General features: G+C 44.8%; 4 protein-coding genes across 4 annotated transcripts; 2 read left to right on the top strand and 2 right to left on the bottom strand.

Moving 5' to 3' along the window:
* Positions 1–601: 601 nt before the first annotated feature.
* Positions 602–3,754, bottom strand: H6S33_006292 (uncharacterized protein; the record flags this gene model as incomplete). The annotated part of the gene is made up of 17 exons (XM_044837977.1): positions 602–677; positions 731–815; positions 968–999; positions 1,055–1,064; positions 1,142–1,175; positions 1,242–1,320; positions 1,418–1,434; positions 1,499–1,514; positions 1,605–1,675; positions 2,077–2,270; positions 2,349–2,392; positions 2,747–2,901; positions 2,951–2,965; positions 3,042–3,084; positions 3,281–3,358; positions 3,425–3,559; positions 3,699–3,754. 17 exons carry the CDS (start codon positions 3,752–3,754, stop codon positions 602–604), a joined length of 1,140 nt encoding a protein of 379 aa, XP_044689819.1.
* A 6,413-nt stretch (positions 3,755–10,167) lies between these two features.
* Positions 10,168–11,890, bottom strand: H6S33_006291 (uncharacterized protein; the record flags this gene model as incomplete). The annotated part of the gene is made up of 8 exons (XM_044837976.1): positions 10,168–10,373; positions 10,494–10,568; positions 10,728–10,824; positions 10,913–10,986; positions 11,078–11,434; positions 11,551–11,566; positions 11,672–11,685; positions 11,758–11,890. 8 exons carry the CDS (start codon positions 11,888–11,890, stop codon positions 10,168–10,170), a joined length of 972 nt encoding a protein of 323 aa, XP_044689818.1.
* Positions 11,891–21,973: 10,083 nt separating this feature from the next.
* On the top strand, positions 21,974–22,891 carry H6S33_006290 (uncharacterized protein; the record flags this gene model as incomplete). Its single annotated transcript, XM_044837975.1, has 7 exons — positions 21,974–21,992; positions 22,235–22,276; positions 22,350–22,432; positions 22,487–22,524; positions 22,641–22,698; positions 22,772–22,816; positions 22,874–22,891. The coding sequence occupies 7 exons, from the start codon at positions 21,974–21,976 to the stop codon at positions 22,889–22,891; spliced, it is 303 nt and encodes a 100-aa protein (XP_044689817.1).
* Positions 22,892–23,249: 358 nt separating this feature from the next.
* On the top strand, positions 23,250–24,344 carry H6S33_006289 (uncharacterized protein; the record flags this gene model as incomplete). The annotated part of the gene is made up of 8 exons (XM_044837973.1): positions 23,250–23,357; positions 23,448–23,519; positions 23,585–23,609; positions 23,673–23,683; positions 23,898–23,923; positions 23,976–24,028; positions 24,156–24,243; positions 24,338–24,344. 8 exons carry the CDS (start codon positions 23,250–23,252, stop codon positions 24,342–24,344), a joined length of 390 nt encoding a protein of 129 aa, XP_044689816.1.
* Positions 24,345–24,890: the final 546 nt, after the last annotated feature.

Raw genomic sequence — 24,890 nt, 5'->3', positions numbered from 1 at the left:
GAACAGGAGCCAGCCTCTCAATTTCCTCTTTAGCGAGAGAGGCCTTCAGCGCAATTGTTCCCTAGCAGACAGTTTTGATCAAGCAAGTCGAGTCGTTCCTAATCCGGCCTTGGCGTTTTCGTGGATCTTTTAGGTTCAGGTGCGACGAGTGCGACAGGAAGGAGGGGCGGAGAAGTCGGGATTGGAGAAGGAGCAAGGGTCCTCCTCTATTAGCGCTGTTGGCTCGACAACCAGGAGATTATGATGGGCTGAAAAAGACGCCTAGCGATAAACTACTCTAGCGGGCAATCGATCGATCTTTGGAAGGAAGGTGGGGCGCGAGGCGAGTTGCACCACCACCCCAACCAACATGATGCAACGCAAAGATCAAGACGAGTTGGCTATGCTTGACGGCCCTGTCCATGCAGAATAAAAGACCAAGGAAGGAAGGAATCTGGAATAAACTCCAGCTTCGGCCCAGCTTCAGCTACCTAGAAAATTGTCATCGTCTGGATATTTCTTCGTTTGTTTCGTTTACTGGCTGGGAATCAACCGCGCGCAAGCCCGCTGGATACTATATTGGGCCATATCAAAGGATAAGAGCATTCGCTGTTCAATGCATTCAGCCTTCATCAGCCAGGAGTCTACTCTGTCGGCCAGGCCATTGGGAAGCTCGGACCGCCGATCGCATGTGTGGTCTTCACCGAGAATAAACAAGAGCCATCTTGAAAATTGAGCGGCTTTTTCTTACAGTAATTCATTCAATTGCAGAGAAGCAATCCTTTTTATTTGTTGGTTTTCTTCACTGTCTTCAAGTACGGCTAGCAGTAAACTACCTGTACATAGGCGCCATTGACTATAGAGTGTAGTATTCAACTCCTCGTTTCGCTAGGGCCCCTACTACCGGCGCGGTGAATTCGGTGAATTCGGCCGGAAACGCCTGATGGCTTCCTCTGTTCGCAGCTCTCGAAACCATTCTGACACATACCACTTGTCCTGCTCGTTCCTACGTGCGCGAGACTGTTCACTCGGTCAGCAACAGGTGTAGCAGAAACCAGGCCCCAAAGCCACCAACCACAAGAACCCTAGGACACTCAGAAAGAAGCCAGCAGAAGGTTCGGGGAGAAGAAAGAAGCCTCGAAATTCCGCATCGGACATATACCGCTACGGCACACGCGTGTATCTACAAGGATCCCCTTTCGCCACGCAGAATTCAATTAAAAAGAAGGCCGGCAAGAGCGAGCTGAAATAAACCACTTTACCTGAGTGTAGAGTGGCTTGTGACGAATTGGGTACAAATTACTCCCTGAAGGAAGGGAGGAGGTTGGGTTGACTGGGTTGCTGATATGCGAGTGGTTGCGCATGCCTACGTCGGTATAAATCGGTTTAAGGTTCGGGCGGGAGGCACCGAAGAGAAAAAAAAATGTAAATGCCAAACGGAACGGGTTCACGTCGCTGTTGAAACCAATTAGCAAAAAATAAATAAATAAAAATATTGACCAGTATTTTGATATCTAACCGTTACGATATTACAGCTGCGCGTGGACGTGAACAAAAAAGTATCATTTTACGATACGACCCGGTCGTTGGAGGTTCAATGCCGTACGTGCCTCTCCCGGCCGTACTCGGTAACCTCTCCAATACCATGACGCATGATATCCACGTTTCTCATCATGGGCATTTTCTTTCTCACCCACTTGCAATTTCACATGCAACGCGAAATCTATGAGATCTGAATGGTAAGGTTTCGATCGGAAAGCATAGATGATCACTCGATATGCAACCAACCACATCAATAGGATTCCATCGCAACAGAGAGTTCGAACATGTACCCCGCAATTATGGCAACGCCCGCAAATGGTAGACAGTCCAATTGGAATCTCAAATCCAGGAATCCTATTCGATGTTTGTGACGTTTCCCTCGTGCAAGCCACTTCCCTCCCTTCCCGCTCCTGGATAGCGTTGGCAGCCAAGAGTTTTCGGCGGAAGGATCAGGAAGTATCCACCGGTAGATATCGATGTTTGTAAAGGCCAAACGGGATAAAGTGGGAAACATCTTTATCTAGCAGGATTGAAAATTCTAAACGTGTCAAATACCTCATGACAAGATCCGACGTAACTATGTTGAATTTTGCTGATCAATTGACTTGCAAGGAAGAGATGTGGCGTCGTTGGGTGAGGGCTAGGGTTAAAAGCTAGGCGCATATGTAGCACCAACGAATTGAATTCTGACACCCAATCGCGATGGCCCGCACTGGTCTGGTCTTGAAACGCTTCGAGTGCGAGGATCCCTTACATACGAAACTCTGAGCCGCCCCGATTTCGATATAGCTCGAAAATATTCATGAATAAAGGACGAGTGATATCACCTGATTCAAAAGAATAATCCTCTGCAAAGCCACGAGGACGGTCCCTGAATGATGTGTTCAAAGGAAGAGTAAGCTCGTTCCGGAAACCATAAGCAAGGAGCTACTGCAGGGTGCAGAACATCAGCTGGAATATCGAAAAAAAATGAGAGGATACAGTTCATTTTGTTGGCATCCGGCGTCCGTGTAAGTATTGTCGCTTCGCCGTCGCATATGGACAAAGTGTTTTTCTGCAATCGAGCTTGATAGCGCTCACTCAACATGTGTCCCCGAGTTAAGTCTTCCCCAATTGTGCTCTTTGGATGTGAATTTTGACCGGCGTATACACCCGTTCCGTCTTTATTACGAATCATGGGGTATCACTCGGACCTATTGATTCGTGCAAGTGTCGATCAGCGTACCGCATAATGTCAAATATGTCAAATAACTGCCGGTATGTGTCCAGAATGCTCCTTTTGTGTCGGGAAACGATCAGTAATGCAGTAGGACGTTCTGTCACGCAGAACATCACGTGCGTCACGTCACACCATACTGGAATACAGTATGGCATACTTTGCTATTCTAACTGAGCTTAAAACGAAAAAGTTAAATGGACAGAAACGTACTGTATATGCTATTGGCTATATATGTTGAAGTTTCCGTCAATTTGTGTAGTCAACCCCCCAACACATCCGTTTGAGTTCTCGTTGGTGACACCAGGGTAGACTTGGCGGCGGCGAAGATCCAGATTCCTAACACACTGACCAGTAGGTAAAATGTTGGCGAAGATGGCTTGCAATTGAACCTGTATTTCCCGCAATGCCGAAATATCCCTAAACCACGCCAAACTTCATGTTGGTAGATAAGTAGGCCCACGCCAGCACTCTCACTGTGAATAGAGCCGATTTTCCCTGGTCGTGAAGGGGATATTCGAGATGTACGGAACTCAGGCTTACATGTAACACACGGGTTGGTCTTCAGGTAACAGGGTCACTGTCATTCCGCGTGTAAATTTATCCACTATATATTCAATCCTGAATTTATTCTTAGAGTTCATCCATCATTCCCGCTGGCCAGCCTTAATGGAGAGCGGTACTTACAGTGGTGAATCTAGACTCGCAGAGAGCTCCAGCGGATGAAGGTAGAAGTATGAGTGTGATAGGGTTGTTTGGGGTGGATGTGATAGGATGGAGGGGCAGGACGAATGGATCTTATCGTTGGGGTGGGGGTGGGGTCTACCCCTCTCCCGCGTTTTGTCGTAATGTGTCGTTCATTAGCGTGGAAAGTATGATTTAATTGGGGTTTGGCACGGCAACGGGAGGTGTAATCGGCGCGTCACGGCTAGAATAGTGATTGCATGTACATATATGTTACCGCCACAGCAGGGCTACCACAGAGGCGCCTTGAGTGGTTGTAGGTATCATTGACATCTGTAGTCTCTTCGATTTAGCAATGATCCAATACCTTAGTTCAAACACCTTGGTTCAAATATTTAGGCTGTCCTCACTACATGCATTGATTCGGCATCACCAAAAGAATCTGTCCTATGGATTCGTTTCGTCAGATCCAGCCGACCATCTTGAAGTACTTAGATTTTCTGGCCTATAGTGTGTAACTATATATACTCTGTCCTAAATTGACACGTTATACCACACCCCTCCCGGGGCGGGCCCCGCAGATAGTAAATTTTTCGGTTTCTTGCGTTGAAGTTTTATACCAAGATTAACATATCTTCAGCCATAATGGTCCCGCTCTAGATCTATACTAAAATGTAAAGCCTTTTGCCTGATCAATTAGCACATGGTGAAGATGTACGTACTAGAAGACAGTCGGGAGTCTCGGACCCAGCCCATGCTCACACTTTTATTAAAATTGAATCTCGATAATCAGACTTCTGGGACTTTAACTCATTTGTTCGTTGAGCACAAGTGACCGGCCAATTCTAGCCATGTTATTTATATAATTATTAAAGAGAGACATTGAAAAGGGGTGAGCTGAACAGTGCGAAAGGTTAAATGGGGGAATTTATTTGGCCTTGATATACAAACATAATGAAGACCCGAGTTCTAGAAGAAAGAATGATAAATATCAAGCCCGGGAGCTTTGCTCTTTGTCACAACATGAAAACCTTATAATTACCAGATGAGAATTTATACAGGGGAAAAAGATAACCAAAAATGACTTCTTTTAAAGGAACGTAAACTTTCTCCGAATTGTAGTTTTTCTATTGGCTGATCAGCCTTCCGTACGGCACGGACTTTTTGACCTTCGGTATTATTCACTCCCACTTCCAGGATCTAAAGTGACACAGGAAATCTGAATTTCACACCACGAACTCTTTTCACAGGCACAATGAAATCAATGACTCTCAGAACTCCACCAGGTAATGGCACACTGCAGCGCCTGGGTTTTGTAAAGGGTAGTTTTTTAGTTTATAAGTAACAGAAGTGCTTAAGCATATGGTACAGAAATATTGGGTCACTAGTGACAAGCCCCCTCCCAGATTTACGGATCTGAAGGTAAGGGTGATGCTAGTTTTGACTTTAAGTCGACAGCAGCTGAGTACTGCGTACGTCGTTTACAATATTTGTGAGCACTGGATCACCGGAATTCAATCATAAAACTGTCATGAGAATAACTCCGAATTCCTACGTCAAGAGGTCATCAACATTCTGTCTTCGACCTATTCTATCATTGTTGCCTAACCTTTTGAATTGTGAGAGCGAAGTGTGTCAGTTTGTATTGTAGGTGATCGTGCATCAATTGACCAAGTATATCAAAAAGTGTCATTTTAGATCTTTCCGTAGGGTTTGGCTCCCATTATCACAAAAGATTTGATATTCTTTAAAGTTTCTCCGCCCGATAAATTGTAATCATACTGACTTAATCATGATCACCGTGGTCGAGTGGAATTCAATATATCCTCTAAACCTGTTTTGCCCATACTAACAGTGTTCGAAACAAACATAACTAACCCTAATTGAAATCTTTGGAATCTGCCTTTCCTATTATATCTGGGTTGTTTTCTAGAAGTATCGTGGGCTTAAGATGTTTATTCTATACCTCAGCAACTTGAATTGTTCAATGATCGTTGGATGAGTACATGACATGACATTCTACGAAATATCACAAAACTATACTTCTACTTAAATACTTGCATTCCACTGTGTAAATGTAGACTAGCTTGTATATCAGTAGGCATGGAGGCCAGTTATCGTAGTGCATATGGCGAGCATGGAAACGTATGCCTCGTGAACATTGATAAAATGTGGTTTGATATGTTGGGTACATACAACGTTGTCTAAATTCAGGGGCACATTAACTGGATGTTTTTTTTATGATTCCCCCCCTTTCTTGACTTGTTTCTTTCCATTCATTAGAACAACCGCGGATCCACAGCACCCAAGGAATCGTCGAAACTGGACTCTGCTTTGGGTTATCGGTCATGATCCTTCACTCGAAGTGCCACCGAAACCCTAACCCTACATAGTGGGTGAAAATAGTAATAGTAGTAAGAATCCGTCCTACTCGCATGTAACCCGAAGATTATGGCAGCGTACTTGGAGTTATCCGCGCTCTATTCAGGCATTGTAACTAGGGAAAACTTCCAAAACCTAGCTCGCGCAAGATGGGTGAGGCCCCTTGGGGAGGATGAACCATAATATTATCGATATAGCTATAGTAATATGGAAGTACTGGATTCGATGACTGCGACGTAAAGAAGTAGGCTGTAAAGCTACGGTATCGCTATCACCTTCTTTGATAGAGACTTGAGATAATACTACGACTTTATACCATTTAGCATCAAAAAACGCACATGTAAATATGATGGGCACGAGACTCACAGTCCAGAGACTTTGTCTCAAGACCTGACGAGACGACCCTGGGACAAGACGAGATATCTCGAGAGTTTTTCTCGAAATCTCGAGATAAGTCTCGAGACCTCCGAGTGATGTTAAATGATCCAAAGTAAGGGCTCTTCCTAATATTTAGGCTTCCTCATTCTCAGATTTCCTCTTATGTAGGCTTCTGAAAATCGGGTGTGCATTTTGGGCCCGGGTTCTATCCACAATTTATTGCCAAGAATTTCTAGTCCCTGTTCAAAAGTGAACATTAACAGATTTGGGTACAACTTCTTACCTCAAATTCGGATTGAGTTTAGCTTATATCAGTCTCGAGATTCGCCTCGAGACTCCCAAGACTATGATGGGACGAGACAAGACAAGACGAGACTTGGTGCAAAATGGTCTCGTCTTGTCTCGTGCCCATCATTACGCACATTCCTTACTGTCTTAATTTTTGGACCGCCCTGAGGTTATTGGGTATGATCTCCCCAACGTAGATGTTTGAACAAAGCTTATGAGACTTATTGTTTCTCCGGTTAATCCTACTCACCGCGTGTCACTCGATTTTCAACAACCCCCGGGAGAGCGCTCGAAGGGGAAAAGCGTCTTCAAAATCTGGTTTCTCATCCTATTGGAGTGGCCTGCGCATGGAACTGTATCAGAACTTCACCAATGAATTACTATCTCCAAAGTCTCTAGTAATTGGCTTGTTGAAACGGATATGTTGTTCGTTGGCAACGACCCGTCATCCGTAAGTAGCCTAGCCATAGATCTCTCATCGTTTTGATCAAGCCTTCTACGGGTGGACCGTTTCCCCATGGCGGCGGGTACGTCTCCCGTGTAGGCTCGATCTAACAGGCACGTAACCCTAACCCATTGGAAAGAAGAAAAAAACCGCATTTCTCTCTCAGTCAGGAGGGCGACAGTTCGTCAATATGTGTTAATATCTGTGGGAGTGTGAATTTCACTTGCCCTAGGTTAACAAGTTAACTGGCACATCCCCTCGGCATCAACCTCTGGACCAACCAAAGCGCAAAGGTCAAGCGGCGAATTTGGCTGCCTTCAATTGGCCAAACCAATGTCTCCCTGGCTTAGTAAGTGTTGATTCGGGGTCCTTATCTCTTATCTCTTATCTCCCAATTAGAATTAGACAGTTTTTCCGTTAATTAATCCGGGCTTTATCGATCGCTTTGAATGGTATCTATCGTTAATGTGCTGTCCGTGCGAATCTCTGCGCAGCCTCAGAACACCAAAGACTCAGTTGACCACCATCGTGAGAATAAGAGATCTAGAGCTTCCCCCACCTCTAAAGCCACCTATGTAAACATAAAGCTCAAACTACACCTTCCCCCGAGGCCCCGAGACAAAACCAAGCTTTTCACCTTCACTCGGCCCCCACTCAAAAAAGGGTCCTAACGTTTCATCTAGTGAGTAGCTTTGACTGACAGCAAGCAGAGACTACCGACCCTAGCTCACAGTCCGGTGCTCTGAATCTTTGAGTGTGTCTAACACAACTGGACGGGATATATAAGTCATGCGGCGAGAAGACAGACACACGCTTATGCAGCCGCACGTACTCTGCTAGTACTGCGCGTACGTATTGCCATCCGTGACATGACGCGAGGCAAAACCCCCCGGAATTCTGCCTGCAGAATGGGACGTGCGAATGAGCGGAAAGGAAATGAAAATAAACAGACGTGACCCCGGGATTCGCCATAGGCACTGTAGATCTGATTGAATAAGGGAGGGGTGATTGCGAAAAGTTTATCCAGCGTAGCGGAAAACGTGGATATCATTGACAGTTTGTGGGATATCGCTGGTTCGCCCTATTTACTCGCGTAATATGTGCTAATGCAATGATTAGAAGTGTACACTGGTTGCTGGTAGAAGTGGGCTGAGAGAAAGAAAGCGGGTTTGGTCGATCTCTGTTTCCGATGAATCGATGCTTGCAAGAGCTGGGAGCCTACAGGATTCAGTTACGCTGTGTTTCGAACATGAGATGTCACTCGTCCCGCCTTGCCACGAGGACTGAAAGGTGGTGAGATGTTTTGAGATGTCTACTGGTTTTAAAATATCAATGGACGATATACAGCAAGGGGGCTTGGTTGGCAAATTGGAGGTTTAGTAATTTGCGTTAAGAGTTTCTATCGCGACTAGATATGGGGGTCTAAGTCGAGTGACATCGCATGACACACGCGCACCACCACGTCAACTATCGTGAGGTTTTAGTAACCTCCTTAAACATCACTTCCCACGATGGCGAATGATCATGAGCTCAACTCAATTCCTCTCACCGCATCGCCTGTCTGCCTGACTGCCTGTTGTCAGCCTTAAGTGACGATACTTCTAAAGTACCCTTTTTTCTTTTCATCGCAACACTAACAACACCAACAGGACAGATCGCAATTGCAGTGAGACGTGAGCAGAATCTAATTCGGTCGACCGCCTAGTACGGTACACGCTCCACCTACGTCGCTAGACATATTGACGACGGGGCCGAGGATACGTATGTATGTATTCCTCCGCTCCGTCCGTGTGCCGGTCATTTTTCAGCCTTCTTTCTTGAGCCTTGAGACCGGGCGCTCGTTAATTCGATCGTGAGATTCCGACCCTTATCCCTTACACATACTCTAACAGTGGTTCGTGCGAACGTCCCCGCACTTTCACTTTTTGTGGAAGGGAAGGAAAAAGCAATAGCAGGGGAGCTAAGAGCCAGAGAAAAAGTAATTATGACATTTACTCCTCCTCCTCCTCCCAGAAAGCCTACTCCCGCAATGGACAATGTGTGTAGCCAATGTCGTATTCCATCCACGATATGCGATCACATTTTTTTTTTTTTATCGCGTTTTATTTTTTTATTACTTTTTTATTCTTTACTTTTTAAATTGCGTCGCAAGCAAGCCACCGATTGTGGGCGGGCAGTCGTCCATCTGATGGGATTATAATTAAGCGGATGCTTTTTTTCTCTCCCTCCTTTCTGCAGTTCTGCAGGCGCGCAACAGCGGGTGGAGACTGCGCTGCACTGACTGAACTGTACCCTAATTCTCATTACGATGTTTGTGAATCGATATGCTGTGAGTGTCTCTCGACTCTTTCTACCGTTCTCCTTCTAGTATACAACCCCATTACAGGTCGTTCACGCACAACAACAACAACAACAACAATACAAAAGGAGCAAGGATACGAATTAAGTGGAAGTTGGTACAGTAAGAAGTAAGGAGTAAGGAGTAATATGTAACCGTTTTGTATATTTTGTAGAGTATGGAAATTGGACAATCTGCGGCGCCGCGCGCGCGCTACATGCATTGGCATTGCATATTATTACACTTTGATTGACATGATCTCGCCTCTAGATGCTCTCCCGCACATGTCATGATCCTTCCATTGCATTTTCAAGGCGACAAACCGAAACGGAAACGGAAAGCGGGAAAGGGCGAAAAAGCAATATTTGGTGAATAGAGTATGTAAGTATGTATTAATTCTTGTTCTCTTTTCCTCATATATGTATGTATCATATGCGTATTCGTATCGTACCTATGCAGACATACAGAGAGAAGCAAGCTACCCTAAAGCAAAGAAACGAATATGGATGATGATGATAATGATGGATAATGGATAATGGATATAATGGATATGAAAAAATGCGTTATGCAACATGATCCTCCACCTCCCCCGAAAACCTAGCCCCCCGTAATTTTATACCCTCGATCCCGCAAAGAAAAAATGAAATCAAAAAAACCCTTTCCCTATAACCCAGATATACCTGATACAATAAAAAACAGGCACACAAAGACGCCGTCGTGATGGAACACACAAACAATAAACCACAATACAAGCTAGGAAAAATAAAGAAGACCCATCAAACAAAGCAAAAGCCTCGGCAAAAGAAGAAGTAAAAGTCGCAGAAGTAGAAGTGAAGTGAAAAAAAAAAGAAGCCCCCTGTGCCGAGAATGACAGCAACTCCCAAAAAATACCCTCCCGGAAAAATCTTTTTTCTCTTAGACGATACTGATCTCTCCGCGTCTGCCCAAGTCGCCCTCGGCCCTGGTGGTGGTGCCGTTACCCTTGCGCATGGCGGTGAGGACAGCCTCGACAGAGGTGAGGCCGTCCTCGTCCTGGCCGGGGTTGATGGTCGTGTAGTCTGCGAGGAGGAGGATCTTGTATACTCCTGCGGCGAGGCATGCGCCCATTACTGGTCCGAGCCCTGGAAGCGGTTTTGTTAACGGGTGTCTTGGGAGCAGGGGCCAGGGAAGGAAGGAATGAAGAAGGAAGAATGAACATATAATGCGCTGGCATTATCGGTGGAGAGAATCAAGCAACTTACAATAGATCCAATGGTAGCTTGGGAAGTCGCCTGTCACGACAGCCGGGCCGAAAGATCGTGCGGGATTTAGGGAGCCTAGCCGAGTGAGATGGATGTGTTAGAAACTGGGCCGGTAGTACATATATATATGGGACAGTCGGGTTGGGAATGATAGCTATGGTTGTAGCTAAGCTAGCAGCTAGGACAGGAGGAGGAGGAGGAGCTCTAGATTTGGGAGAGAACTATACGACATACCTCCGGTGAAGTAGACACCGAACATCTGGGTGATGAAGAAGGAAGCGCCGATACCAAGAGGCGCAATATACGTTGCGCGGTGCTTCTCAACGGCAAGCTGAATTAAGGAGAAAGAGCGGAGGTTAGTTTTATGTTTTGTGGAACTTGCGGGCCGGAGTACTATAGCTAGAGTAGGGGTTTCGTACAAGGAAGATCGTAATCATGAGTTCCGCAGTCAAGAACATTTCCAGAAACAAACCCTGCACAGTTGAAACTCCCGCTACACAAACACCAAACACCAAACACTGTCAGCACTCGATCTCCCCCCACTTCGCGTATATGCGACTCCCGGGGGTCCTGGGAATACTTACGTGCTAGAGCCGTCCCGACCGCCAAACCTCCCGGCAACAATCCCGCAACCACCGCCGACGCAGCGATCCCTCCCAGCAACTGCGACGCACCGAGCAAAGCTCCCTTCAACGGGCTCATCGCGCCAATGACCACAAGTCCCGTTGTGATCGCGGGGTTGAAGAGCCCACCGCTGACACGGTAGAAGACAAACACATTTACTGTAAGTGAGAGACCGAAAGCGACGGCGATATAGAGGAGGAGATCGGGCGATGCGACGGCTTTTGTGGGGTTGTGGGCGGGGTTCGGGGCGGCGTAGTCCCAGTTGACTTTTGCGGCTTGGGTGCCGCCAAAGGCGAAGAGGAGGAATAGAAAGGTGCCTGGAAGGAGCAAGGATACGTTGGTTAGTTTACACTGCTCTACTGGGAGATCATCATGGAGATGAGACATTTGGAGGTGAGGGAGGGGAATGATCAGCGGTGCACCGCAGGCTTACCTATGAATTCAACGGCCTGGAAATGGGAATATCAACTACATTAGCACATCCCAAATAAAAAAGAATAGTGAGATGTCTAGTAATAGTATAAACTAGTACTGGTAAAGCTAATATGACTAACCATCTGAAGTGCATCTGTACGAAGCAGAGTCAGTAAAGTGTTTCTGTAGCAAGAGACAAGACATTATTATGCTAATTACTACTCACAATCCTTATAAACACTCTTCTTCCACCCACCGTACTCTGCGGAGGGAGCACTGATATTTGAGGAGGCATCCATCTCCACCGGTGTAGCGATGGCACTGGCCGTCGTCTTTGAAGTAACCTTTGAGGTGCTCATGATTGATTGAAAGCGTAGACGTAGATGCTGTCGAGAGAGATCTGATCTGGTCAAAGGAATAAATGAATGCTGCCGGATATAACAGTGAAAGTGTAAAGGGCGAACTCGAGTGCTTTAATACAATACGGAAATCTTGAAAGCCCCCGGGCACTATAGGGCTATTTAATATATCACATCTTACCCACCACCACCTAACGATATTGTATGTAGGGTGGAAAAAATAAAATAGAAAACTAAAAAAACTCATGGCCGGGCGGACCCAATACCTCAGGAACCCCGATGCGGGGCCTTTCACGAGAGTAGAGCGAGCTAGATCCATGGACTCCCACCACCACCATCAGCAGCAGCAGCAGTAGCAAAAAATACCGTGAACGCCCTGGTACAGAAAGCTCCGCCGTCCACTGAGGGTGCAAGCCATGAATGCAAGCCATATGGATTCCTACGACATGGCAACCTGGTACAAGTACAGACTTTGGGCTGATTGAAACCTGAAAGGGGGAAATTGCCGACTCACAATGGATACGTTTTCAGAAGAACCAGTGTGACCGTATAGTTTCATCCTGTGGTAATTATTAGCGTGTGTGATACAGATCCAAAATCACAAAGAAGAATAAGAGTGTGGGTCAGACGTTTGCGGACTTTCTTTGGCAATATGCAAGTATACCTATAGTTACCGGCAATTCAATGTCGAGGTACCCTGATAGAGTAGGTAGAGTAACTACTATGGATAACCCGAGTCTCTTTCTGTACGTATACTATATCTCTTTCTTCTTTTTTATTTTTTTATTTTTTTATTTTTCTCTCTTATTGGGGAATGGGTTTGCGTTGCAATGTAGAATACGGAAAACATGTGCCGGAGTTATGTAAAGGACTTTAGTAGAGTGAGGGAGTGTGATCGAGTTGAGATATGTACCCATATGTCTAGACTTCCTGAAAGCTAGAGCCGCGGCCTAGAAAGGGGGGCCCAAGACTCGACGTTTAACGTTTACGCGATATCGATGTGGATCGAGAATCCTCTAAAGGAAAAAGCACTCATCCAGCCTCAGAACATCACGGCGATATCCGTGATATCTGGGCCTCAACTTTCAGTGCAACGATAGAAGGGTCTCCTTCAGCTTGCGAACGAGCAGTGATTTTAATTGTTCTCTCGTGAGTGGCAACAGCAAACAAAGTCTGGCGACTCCGAAATGTTTCATGCACGACGGCATGATGTGAGCTTCACTATTATCCGTAGCCGCTGTTCTCCATTACGGTACCTGGCCTTGGCAAAATAGTCCGATGAGGGCAATGGTTAGGCTTCCTAAGCCTCCTGTATGTACTACATGTCCATGTAGGTATTGTCATTATCAGCTTTAAATCAACGATAGGTGATCTTACTCACTTCCTTCTGCCAAACGTATCAGGATCCTCTCGAGATCTCCCCATTGTGACCTACCCAGCAACAATTCGCTATCGTATAGGAATATCATATCAGACCACCAGCTACTTACAGATATGTAGACACTCTGTTCCATACACCATACACATTCTCGAACTACTGTTCCGCACTCTTTTTCGCAAGAACGTCCCAGAAAGGGACACGGACGTCGTAAGCCATGTGGCAAGCTTTCCCGACAAAACCCAACAACTCGATGTCGTTATTACTGTACCTACTCTAGGTATGTAGCCTGGGGGATATGTAGAGTACCCACTTGCACCTTTCCTTACATGGCTTCAGTAATTGGTGTTAACGCTGTGCTACTTACCCTCTTTATCCCATATCATATCATATATTGGAGTACCTAGCTGACACTAGGTATTCAGCTATCCAAAGTACCCGGAGCCACTGAACCATGCGCCTTTAGCCCACATGAACCTCCGACAACCCTGAAGCGAGACTAGTAAATTGTGTACATGTGAAGTTGTACCTAGTAGCTCCCCTGGATAATTACTTTCTCGAACGAGAAAAGGGGCGCAAAAGAAAGGAAGAAATTCGGTAATGCCACTATCGTCAACAGTACTGTAAAGAACCTTGCTCCGTTGTTGCTTGTCCCCGTGATGTCGGGTTAGCCACTCTTGAAGGTCGAGAAGGTATGTAGTTTTGTCTCGACGCGTCCGTCCGGGCGTAACGAGAGTAGAATACAGCTGTAGGTCGGTATGTAGAGCATGTATGCACGCTATCCGGGATGCCTGGTTACATTTCTAGGCGAAGGAAGAACAGCCGAAAATAAAAGCCAATGCAGAATTTTAGGCCTATTAACCGTCTCAGATTGCGATGCCTTGATGATATATTCCCATCGCATTGGTAAGGTGATCGAGCGCGAGCATGGTATTGCCAAAACTAGCTTTTATCAATTGATTCAATTTCTCAACACTTCTCTCACCGGAGCCTCCTGCCTTTTCGCTAGAGTATCAGATATTATAGTAGAGTACGAGCAGACCATGCTAGAGCACCTGCTATTTACTGCATGCATCAGTACTTAGAGTATGTACTCTTCTATTCTGACAGCTGCTATGGTTCTTTTAGAAATTAACAAAACAAAAGGGCACTTAGTCAGTGTGTACCGGTATTGATTGATTCTGGAAAATGACCGATCGGTGGACGTCTTGATCAGTGAACCAACCTTTCTTTTTGTGCGAAATGAACAAGAAGCCGAGGGTTAGAAAAAAAAATATAAAAAGTATAACAAAATAAACACTATGCCGTGGAGTCGGACATGGCTTTTCCCCCTTCTCTAACTAGAGCCCACATGTTAGAAAAAGTTGAATCAGCCGGAGTCCTTACTCTATGCAGCGCACCGTAATAAATTGTGGTTATCATGATCACCATGCGTAGACTGGTCGGCAGAAACTGTCTCAGGTGCAAAAAGGAGCGGGAAAAAAGAAAAAAAAGGTAAAAGAAAAATTAGTCGGGATTTTCAGGAAGCTTGGACCATGCATTTCTCCGGTGCCTCCGAGCAATATATGCCAAGCTAATCGAAACGGGGGATGTACGAAAATATAATCATTGACACTGAAAAACTGTTTCTCACAGTTAGCGAGCCGGGTTATGCTTCAACAGTACATGTGAAAGAAACGGGGGATGCTTGTCCTAAACTACATGATCAGGGATGCTGTATTGTACCCCGCAATTTTGTTTGCAGGTGGTGGTTCTACGAGAGAGTCGGTGCGCCTGCTTTCATCCCAGCATTAATTGTTTAGGGGATACATGAATAGGACTGCAATTGTAGGACTGGAGGTGGCATATATTGGCAGTCATACCTGTGCACTATTTTCCGAGAATATCTCTTAAGAGTCGGACAAAGGTGGCTTTAATTTAGCCGCGAACACGTGCTATGAAGGGGGGGAAAAAAATGCAAGATTGCGTAGTTTGCTTGCGGTTATCGATATGAAGTACATATGTAGGCTGTTCATCTCGTCCTGCGTGAGCATCGGTCATAGGTGGAATGGGTAGTTCAAAGTTTGCAGTCTACCATTATACCGGGTCTAGGATTCATTGATAAAAAGGCTGAATACGTATGTGGAGATAATACACATGTAGGTACCTCTCAGAGAATATCCTTCCATTGTTCGATCCTACGTGAGCTATAATTCCAGGAAGTCTGTGCGGTCAGTTCTAATTCTGGAGGTTCCGTATGTCGTCATCCCTGGCGTCAACGGTGTGAAACACCAAGCTCTTGGCGGTGAAACCTAGATCACTAGAATCGACTATTCCATGCATGATGGATTCAGATGAATTCGATGCCTAGGTACTGTACGGCCGCGCCGGATTATACCTTTCCGAGCTTGTAAATGAATGAGGCTTTATTGACTCTAGGGCTCTTGCTGAACACTGCCCGAGCCTTAAAGCTTAAGTACTGGATACAGGCTATTTGGACAATGTATGACCAGGAAGTGAGGAATGTCCTGCAGAGTTAGGTAATATGTGCCTAGCAACATCAGTCGTCACTCGCTCTTGACTTCTGGCAACGAGGATAGTGTCAAAGGTTTAAACTAAGAGCGTTCGGCATCCAGAGACAGATATTTTCAGCAGTGGAGATATTCCTTTCAGGGAATGTAAGCGATCAGGACTCGTCCAGCATCTTAACTCTATATCCTTGCGGATCTCTTGAATAAATTCCGGCCCGCGGGAGTCTTGTACCACTTCCACTATCACTGGATAGGAATATTGCCAACTCTAATATTCACTCATGTTAATATATTCGAACCGATATGGAAGGAGTAGTAGGAGTCATCTCGATCTCGAAATCACCGTGCACCCCGAACTTCTGAGTCTCGGTGCGGCCCCGGGCCCGCCGGCGAGGTTACCGGCTAGCTTATTATTTAAATAGAGTTCTCCGCAATGCTTTCCGGATAATTCAGGGCTGTACCCTAACACCTAGAATGAAATTCAGGGTCTCAAAAAGGGAGGTAGCGAGCCTCGAGGATACCGCTGCCGCGACTCTCGGATCTCTACTAGCTTAGAATTGTGATCTACCGATGATCCCGGGATAGTCCTTACCGATTTTCACGACCCCGGCCGGAAGCCAGCTATCTAGTTAGCGCCACATCCGCTCCAAATACCGTTGATTTGTGGGGAATTGTTCGAAATATCACCTCCGCCCTAGCATTGCAGCGGGTAGTGAGCCATGGACATGTAAGATAGCCATTTTAGCGAATAGGGTTTTGGAGACACGGAAACGGACGGAGAGCGGGAACAACGGTTTTGATATCGTCAAAGATAACACTGTACGTACTCATCCGAGTGATCTTTTTCTATGTGTGAAAACCATCATCACGGTTAAATATTGTCAAAATAGGTCATTCAATTCCGTGCCAATTCTCCAATGAAAATAACTTGGTTAAGGGGAAAAAATTAGACATGTACATGTAACGATTCTCAGATAGCGAAAAACTTTGTGGTAAATAGTTAATCAACGGGAAAAACAAACGCCGGGAGTAGGGGACATGTTCTCGGTACATAACCTGATAACCCTTCTCTAGAGTCACTGCTGAAACAGCATGAAAGGAAACCGTAGATCCTCCGGCTGCAGAGTAGAGCAACCTTGACTCTGCGGTGATCTTGCCGCCGATTGGCTGGGATATGCCTAAGGACCTCGAAGATCATGTTTCGACTTTACTAGCATAATGTGGAGGTTGACTTTCAGTTTTGTGGGGTAGACCAAAAGAGGTTTTGCCCTGAGTTCCGTGAATTTCTGCGCAAATGTTTTTTTTGCCGAGCCCAATTATTGTTATCATAGCCTCTGCAGGTCTCGAAAATCCTCTTCTCGTGAATCAAGTCACCAACCCCACTGTACGCGGATCCTCCCTGACCTACGGAATACTGAGCGAGGTTTTCCTATTTGATTATTCGCATGCGGCGTAGATCTGATATTTTCGACTTAGATAACTGTGTCAATGATCAGGGATTGTATTTTCTCCGAATTATTCTTATATAATTGCGTTCCATGTCGATATATCCTTGAAAGAAAAGGCCCATTGCGTACATTGTATACGTACTGTGGTCTCTGGGATTTGAAATACAGTTGTCTGTCCAACTCTATCGCAAGGAAGTCTCCGGTCATCCAAATGATTTTTTCCGTCCCTAAACACGTTTACCCCGGCTTAGAAATTTAAGTTGGATATCTAGACCTCAATCTCTAGTTATGCCATTTGTAATGAATCCACCAAGTAGTTTTAAGGGCCGTGAATACAGAGGGTTTATTGCAGCATAGATTCGAGGTGGGTGTACTAGAAAGAGTCTTAGACTTACGTACCCTGCCATTACCTGCTGCCTGCCGGCTGCTATATCATGATATCAGCAAGGGTCATCTTTGATCAATTGACCTAGGCCATTCGAATATTGTCAGAAGTTTTTATAGCACCGTTTAATATATCGAGATCGTAGAATACCAATTTCGAGCTCCCTGTAGTCGGTTTTGTTTTGTTATCTGGCCGTGGAAACCTAGTCGATGATATCCTAGCTCCCGAGTTCGAAGTTTGGTTCCGCGGAGCCGTTGAGGGATATATCTGGACGATCCGGGGAAATAAGCGAGTGACTAAAGGCAACTGAAGATCAGCACCATAACGTGGCAGTGGGAAAGCGGAGTAGCACCACACGTTATTATCACGTTGTTCAATATTACATGTAGATATATGATGACGTAGATAAGTATTTGTATACATTATTTAGTAGGTTTCAATACTTATCATCAGAAGACGGCCTGGTATGAAACAACACGTACGTATGGCCACATAAAATCGGATTGCACCCTACCTACGTGGATCAGATCTAGATGTGATTATCCCTCGAGCCTTTAGAAATCTTAGCGGATTGGTGGTTTTTGAGCTTCCCTGATAATTGGCATGAACCACTCAGGAGAAGCTTCAGCATTGTAAATCATTCCTGGTTGGCCAGCCTAGGCCACCTGCTGGTCTTTTTGATGATCTGGGTGTTAGTCCCCCAATATAGGATATAAACTGACGTGACCATAATCAACCATGGCCCTGTAGTGGAAGAAATGCCGTCTAGCTGAATTCAAAGGTTTCAGAAAGTTATTTGTAAAAAATGAGGTACGGGCGGTTGTCGGGGGACTATCGGAGGCTGTTGAATCGTCAGTGTACGCGCGTATGCCAGATATATCTCGGAAGAAGTTTAGGCTCACTTCCGCTCAGCTTCCCGCCCCTCATGCTCCAGTATGGGAAGTATCAGTATGAAAGTGTTCTGTGGCCATACCTTGTATGCAGAGCTTCACATGCTTTGAAAGGTATTCTACGTACTTATCGTGACGTGTCAATGAACATGGACATACATGCCTCATATAGAGTTCCTTGAGAGACTAAACAGTACATGTCCTTTCCGAGGGTATTTTATTGATTTACCTACCCCTAAGACCGTGTTTCTATCGCTACTAACGTACTGAGTAGAAGCAGTGTGATACTATGGAGTGGGTATGTGGGTAGGAGGTAAAATATTACCAGTTCAGCAAAGATTGACTGGTGATGAGATCGTGATTCGAGTTGCTATATAAAAGAGGGGAAGAAGCTATAGTAATGCGTGTGATACTGGGAGTTTGATCCTAAAGATCCGAGAATTCATATTGGGTATTCGCTGGTCTAATGTACGTGTACATTGCAGTCTCTAAACTCTAAATCAGTCAATTAACTTTAAAAAATTGACTAAGATAGCACTAATGTACGCAGGTATAGGCATTACCTACATGTATAGTACATGTATGTACATGTGTTTGTAACCAAATCGCAGTCGGTAATCCGGCACATGTTCTCTCTTGTAGAAAAGCCAAGGGTTTCATAAGAGAAACAAATGTTAGATATTCGAGTGATTTCTAATGATTCAAAATCCTTGCTAATGCAAAACGAATTTGCAACTTACTATACCTAGAGTTGCAAAGTCTTACATTATATAATAGCCCCCCGTATAGATCTAGACGGGTAGTCTCAGTTAACTACATGTACATGTATTGACCTGTAGAGGGATTTAAGCTTATGAAGATATTTTGAAGTGACTAATTATATCTGTTTTTTTCTATCAACGACTGTGAAATTTTTTGGGCAGCCCCTATATCTGTATAACTGGTGCTAGAATCGATGAATAGCCTGATCGACTGAAGAATCGTAAAGTTTTGGGGGGGGGGGGGGGGGCGGTTCTCGAGATCAAATGAACCTAGCTTGCACAACTGCGAAATATAAGATGTATCAATCGAGATTCGAATTGACGGTATCATGAGCGCTCGAGCATGAGATGATTGTCTGCGGGAGTTGAATAAACATGTTGATTTCGTTTTCATTTTCATTTTTACATGTAGTTTTTAGGATTCGGGTCCTTTGATACATCTATACATGTACATTAGACACGTATATTCCTACCGAATCACGAGCGCAATTTATAATCTAAGATAACATGACACCACTTGGCTGATAGGACTATATATTCCTGCGACATGTGCTTATTTCATCCTGAGTGACGTCTTATGACGGAATTAACTACCACCATCCTTCTTTCTATATATATGTATGCATGCTACCTCCCGTGCATCTACTGGACTCATTACGGGCCCTACACTTTCATCCTATCCAGAAAACTACACGTATCGATTTAGTCCATGTACCAAAATCATATTGCTCGCTGCTATGGTTCAAGATTGGCAATTCAGAAAGAAAGCGATAAGTCAGCACCCAGACGGAACGAGAAGATCGATCTACTGATGATACTCAGGACAGATTTGACATCTAATCCCGTTTTGTCCAACAGTGGAACTTATGGTAAAGCCGCGGTATATTTTCTATCAGTTGGCGCATGCGGGACGTTAAAATATTAAAGCATACTGATAAGCCTAGGAGTCATCGCAGTGGTCCCGAACGGTTTACTATACTATTTCCCTTCCATAACGGATCTTATTAATAAGTAACGGCTTAGGCACCAATAGAATCGAATCTCTGTGGGTAGCACAATCCCTCTGGGGATGTTGAATTACCTGTCCATATCTAGGTAAACAAGTTTGCAAGCCACTCCCGCTTTCTGCTGAATCATGAGCTAACATAGTCCAAGCTCTAGTAATTACACCACTATGCCGGTAATAAGTAAATCCGAAACCGACAATAAAGACCGTGACCTTGAATAGAGGCCTATGTGACAGCGAATGCTTGGCTTTAAACAGAATAACCAGGGAACCAAAAAAATATGTAAAAGTGCAATTAGAGGAGAGAACAATTGAGAAGTTGCAAGCGTGATATGCATACATATTGCCTACGTGCTCGAAAAACGATGGAATCGTATCGAAGGGCATGTTCCATAAAAGTGAGAACAATGGTTCGTGATTTGCGTTATTTGCACTTGAGAGACCGTGCGTACATAAACTCCCCTTGTCTTTAAACGAGCACAATTACCGAATCTAGCCGCAACGTTATCATAGAATTCTGTTAGATCGGTGAAACATAATCGGACCAATACCGGGATACCCGCGGAAATCAATGGAAAGATCCGAGTAGTGCTGCCGTACTTTGCTGGGAAATTAAAGCCAGCTATCGAAACGGTAGCGTGTGAAAGAACGATTGGCGGATGAAAAACAAGAATTTCAACGGCCCGAGTCACAAGGTATCACCCAAACTGATGATGGTAAACAGAACTGGGATCATGTTAACGAACAGAAATATGGACCAATGGAATTTGGCAAATCCAGGAATATTAATTTATATGTTGAATATTCTTAGTTATTCAACCCCTTGTTCCTCAACAAGCAATCATTTTTGGCAACTGTGACAGCCGTACATGGAACATTTGACATGGAGCAAGAACTGGTTCAGGTCGAAGTCGACGCTCGGTCTCAATTTCAGGAGGTCGGACAGCTACTCTGGCGACTTGTCCCACACCTTAAGCCATGGGAGAGACTTGGCCAACCGTGTTACACAAACCGTGGTATCAATTACACAGACGAAACAGAAAGGTGAGTCCTTCTGGAGTACATAATGTCTTTCGGAGAAAGAACAGAAATATAGGGGTACGCGGTTCTACGCACGGAGATGTTTCGGAAGTAGGTACTTGATCGCCTCGGAGCCTCGAACAGGGCAAATCATCAGCTCTTATAAGCTTACAAAGATTTTGCTGCCAAATGTGGCATGACTTGGATATCAAAATTCGTTCTTCCTCCCCACCACTTAAGTCCCTTATTTTCTCTGATAGTGCCTGTGTGCATCCCATCTTTAAAGTACCCTAGGGTTTAGTTCTTATAGGAAACAAGTACTAATTCAACTCTAGGTCTCGCTGAATTAATTCTTACAAATATGCGGGACACGACCAGAATAGAGTCCAAATTCTTCCCAAAGGGTATCATTATGCCTTATATAGTGAATGTTGAATGGGTAAAAGTAGTAAGAAAATGCCAAGACCTCTATCAACTTCATATGGGAACATATATCGAGCGAGAGAAGTATTTACTAAGTATAATATATATAAATTGTTGGTGTAACATACCTCTACTGGATCCAATTCTTTCATACATGGGCTACACAATTCCCTCATATTTGTTGGATTGTGCATGTCTCTGAAAAACGATCATACAATCCGCAGCCTGATCAAAACGTCCGGAAACATTGCTTTATACGGAAATGTTGTCTTTGCTCGAAGGTAAGTCATTTAGAATTCAAAAGTTTATTTTGTGGGGGCTATTTTACTGGAAAGCTTGAAGGTATATATCTTCGGCCCAAAGAGTGCTTCAGGCATGTGACTGACACTATTACTACATGCATGTGAAAGAATCGGTGTACATATATCTTGAGGAGAAACCCGCCCTTAAAAACCTCAAACTGCTCGAAGTACATAATCTAATTAAGTTATGACAATCAATACTTACCTGAGGGACGATTAAGATGTACCGCGTATCTTTGTTATGAACGAGATACATGCATCAGGTATGAGACTCAATCCTAGCTTACTATGATATAGCTATATTATACCGACATTGCCTAGAGCTGACGCTGAAAGTTTTCACACCGGGAACGGAGGGGTTGTCATGGGATCCGCTGTGCAGTGTGAGGGTTGAGGAGAAGGGTTATTTGGGTTGTTTGGTTTGTTTGGTTTGACTTGTTCATGTGATTGGATGGCGCCTAACTATCCTGCAGTCGCAACTCAATATGCCGGCCGGAACCCAATACCCCGGGTACCTTACTGTCCCGTACTATCGTCTGGGAATTTTATTTTCTTACTACTCTAGCTCTACAATTACTACTCTAGCTCTACAATGAAAATTTACTATCCCGTATATGGAATTATCAGAATCTTGGCAATCCGGCATATCGAGTTGCGACTGGACTGTAGAGTAGAGGACGAGTTGGTAGGGAATGACCCGATAATCCACGCCACCTTCATGCACTTTATATTCCAGGAAGCTAATGATCTCCGATAAGCGGAAGCGGCGAGAGTTGAGTAATCCAGGTTCTTGGGCGCATAGAGTAAGGAAGTGGCGTAGGCAAGTGCTTTGCGCTGAGGCTGATGAGACACCCGCCTAGTCTAAATTCGGGCCATAAAAGGATCTTTAGAGCAGCAATTGACATTCGCAATTGAGGGGGACCCTCGCTAATCGTGGCCTAGAATCCCAAGACGGTAGAATCAAGCGACCGCTCCCCCAATATCCGCGAACAGCGATTGACGCGCCAGCTATATATGTTAGAGACGACCTTACTTCAAGCATTGTTAGGCGGATTATCCTCGAACTACAATAGGTCTTGATATCTCTTGAGGTTTTCAAACAAGGCACCCCGCTGGTGCTGCTAGTAGACCATATCGATGATGAAGATTTGTTCTTCCTAAGTTTTACATCCAGATATTTAAAAATCGTTTCTTCATCTAACTATATCGGGCTATTATAATGCGACGTGTTAAGGCATGCCAGTCAAATCTGGCTATATCATTACGCTACCACTCATAGAGAAGCCCAACCATGTGCTGTCTCTACCCGCCGGCGGCTGTACTTCAGTCTTAAAACCGGTTGCGGTAACATACCTACATCCAACCATTTAGCAAGTTTGTCGAAAGCTTTGATATCTCTGGGCCGCCGCATCCACTCATGGTGGAAATAATTAGGATGGGCCAACGCGGAGTCGAGGTAAAGTCGAAATAGGTATATACCATCGCCAGAATCCGCTGGGAAATCAGGTATTGTACGGACGTCCGGATGCTATCCATACCGACATGGCTTGACCTTTTTTCTACCTACATAGGCACATGCCTCAGGAGATCGAGAAAGTATGTACCTATCTCATCAAGTGCTATAGGGTGGAAACGCTATAATAAACTGGATACATTTAGTCTATCTAGCGGTCTGATAATGCCGGCGAGGTCTTAGACAGGGGTGTCAATCAGTCCATCGGGAAGCTCATTGTCGAATCCGTTGTCAAATCCGTTGTCCGCCAGTGGCAGTGTTCGGCCATGTGCCCAAGAGTATTAGAATAAATGACGTTGGGAATGAATCCGAGTGATCGTCTGAGATGTTAAGAAGTGGGTTGGGGTGGAAGGTGGCATTGACCCCTGCAGTGCTGCGGCACAGATATCTACTCAAGGTTAAGTGGGGTCATTTCCCTAATGATGCATAATTGCCTACTGATCTACTAGTACCGATGTGACTGAATATCACGCACCAACGGAGCGTCTTTGGTTCAATCGAGGTTCTTAACAACGTGGTTTTTTTTTTTTACTTCAGGGCATCTAGAGTACTTTACTCTACTTGGGTATATGTATGTATGTATGTATGTGTGTAGAGTATGTATGTACCTACATGGGATGCTCATTGAGAGATTGGGATGGATGGGATGAGAAATGGGCTGGGAACCGAGAAGAGGGGGAGCATCTGCATACGTACCCACGCGAGAGTTGGCCAGCTGTAAGTCTGCAGACACCCGCTTCGAGTCTCTCTTTTATCAACATAATCTCCCTAGTCATCAACACTTGAGATGGGGACGTTAACGCTACTCTAGAGAGTAGTCTTACGACCTACGAGCTACTCCATGGCCAGAGGGTACTTATTTGCTGCTATTGAGTTGAGTGAAATCATACGTTTTGGTCCCTCTAGGTATTTCCTGCACTTGCCCTACCTACTTCCTAGGACTAGTCTCCTCGACTCTGCCTTATGATAGAGTACCTACTCCCAAAAATAAAAAAGTAGTCCCAAAAAGGAAACGATCATACATACATGTACATATACTCATGTATGCATATGTGGTGTGGGTAACTAATAAGAACCGTTTCTCGGAGGAGCTCATAACCGGAGCCTTTCCGCCTGCAGGAAAGAATGATGCTTTATTCGCCGATGTGTCAGGGCTCGATTTTATTCACGAATCAAATTCCATTCTAGTAGGCGAAAAAAAAAAGAAAATACTTTGGCGTACCTACCTGCCTAGAATATGTGAGTAGAGTACCTACTAGGTATATCTTTCATGATAACAGGCAAAATATTACCGGGCATGAACGTGGAAGTGGGTGTCGTGGGTTGTGAGAGACTCAGGGCGGGGAGTTGAGTAAGTAGGGTAA

Source organism: Morchella sextelata (genome assembly GCF_020137385.1).
Source record: "Morchella sextelata strain SCLS chromosome Unknown scls_20, whole genome shotgun sequence".
Taxonomy (NCBI): Eukaryota; Fungi; Ascomycota; class Pezizomycetes; order Pezizales; family Morchellaceae; genus Morchella; species Morchella sextelata.
This window is presented reverse-complemented; position numbering and strand designations above follow the sequence as displayed.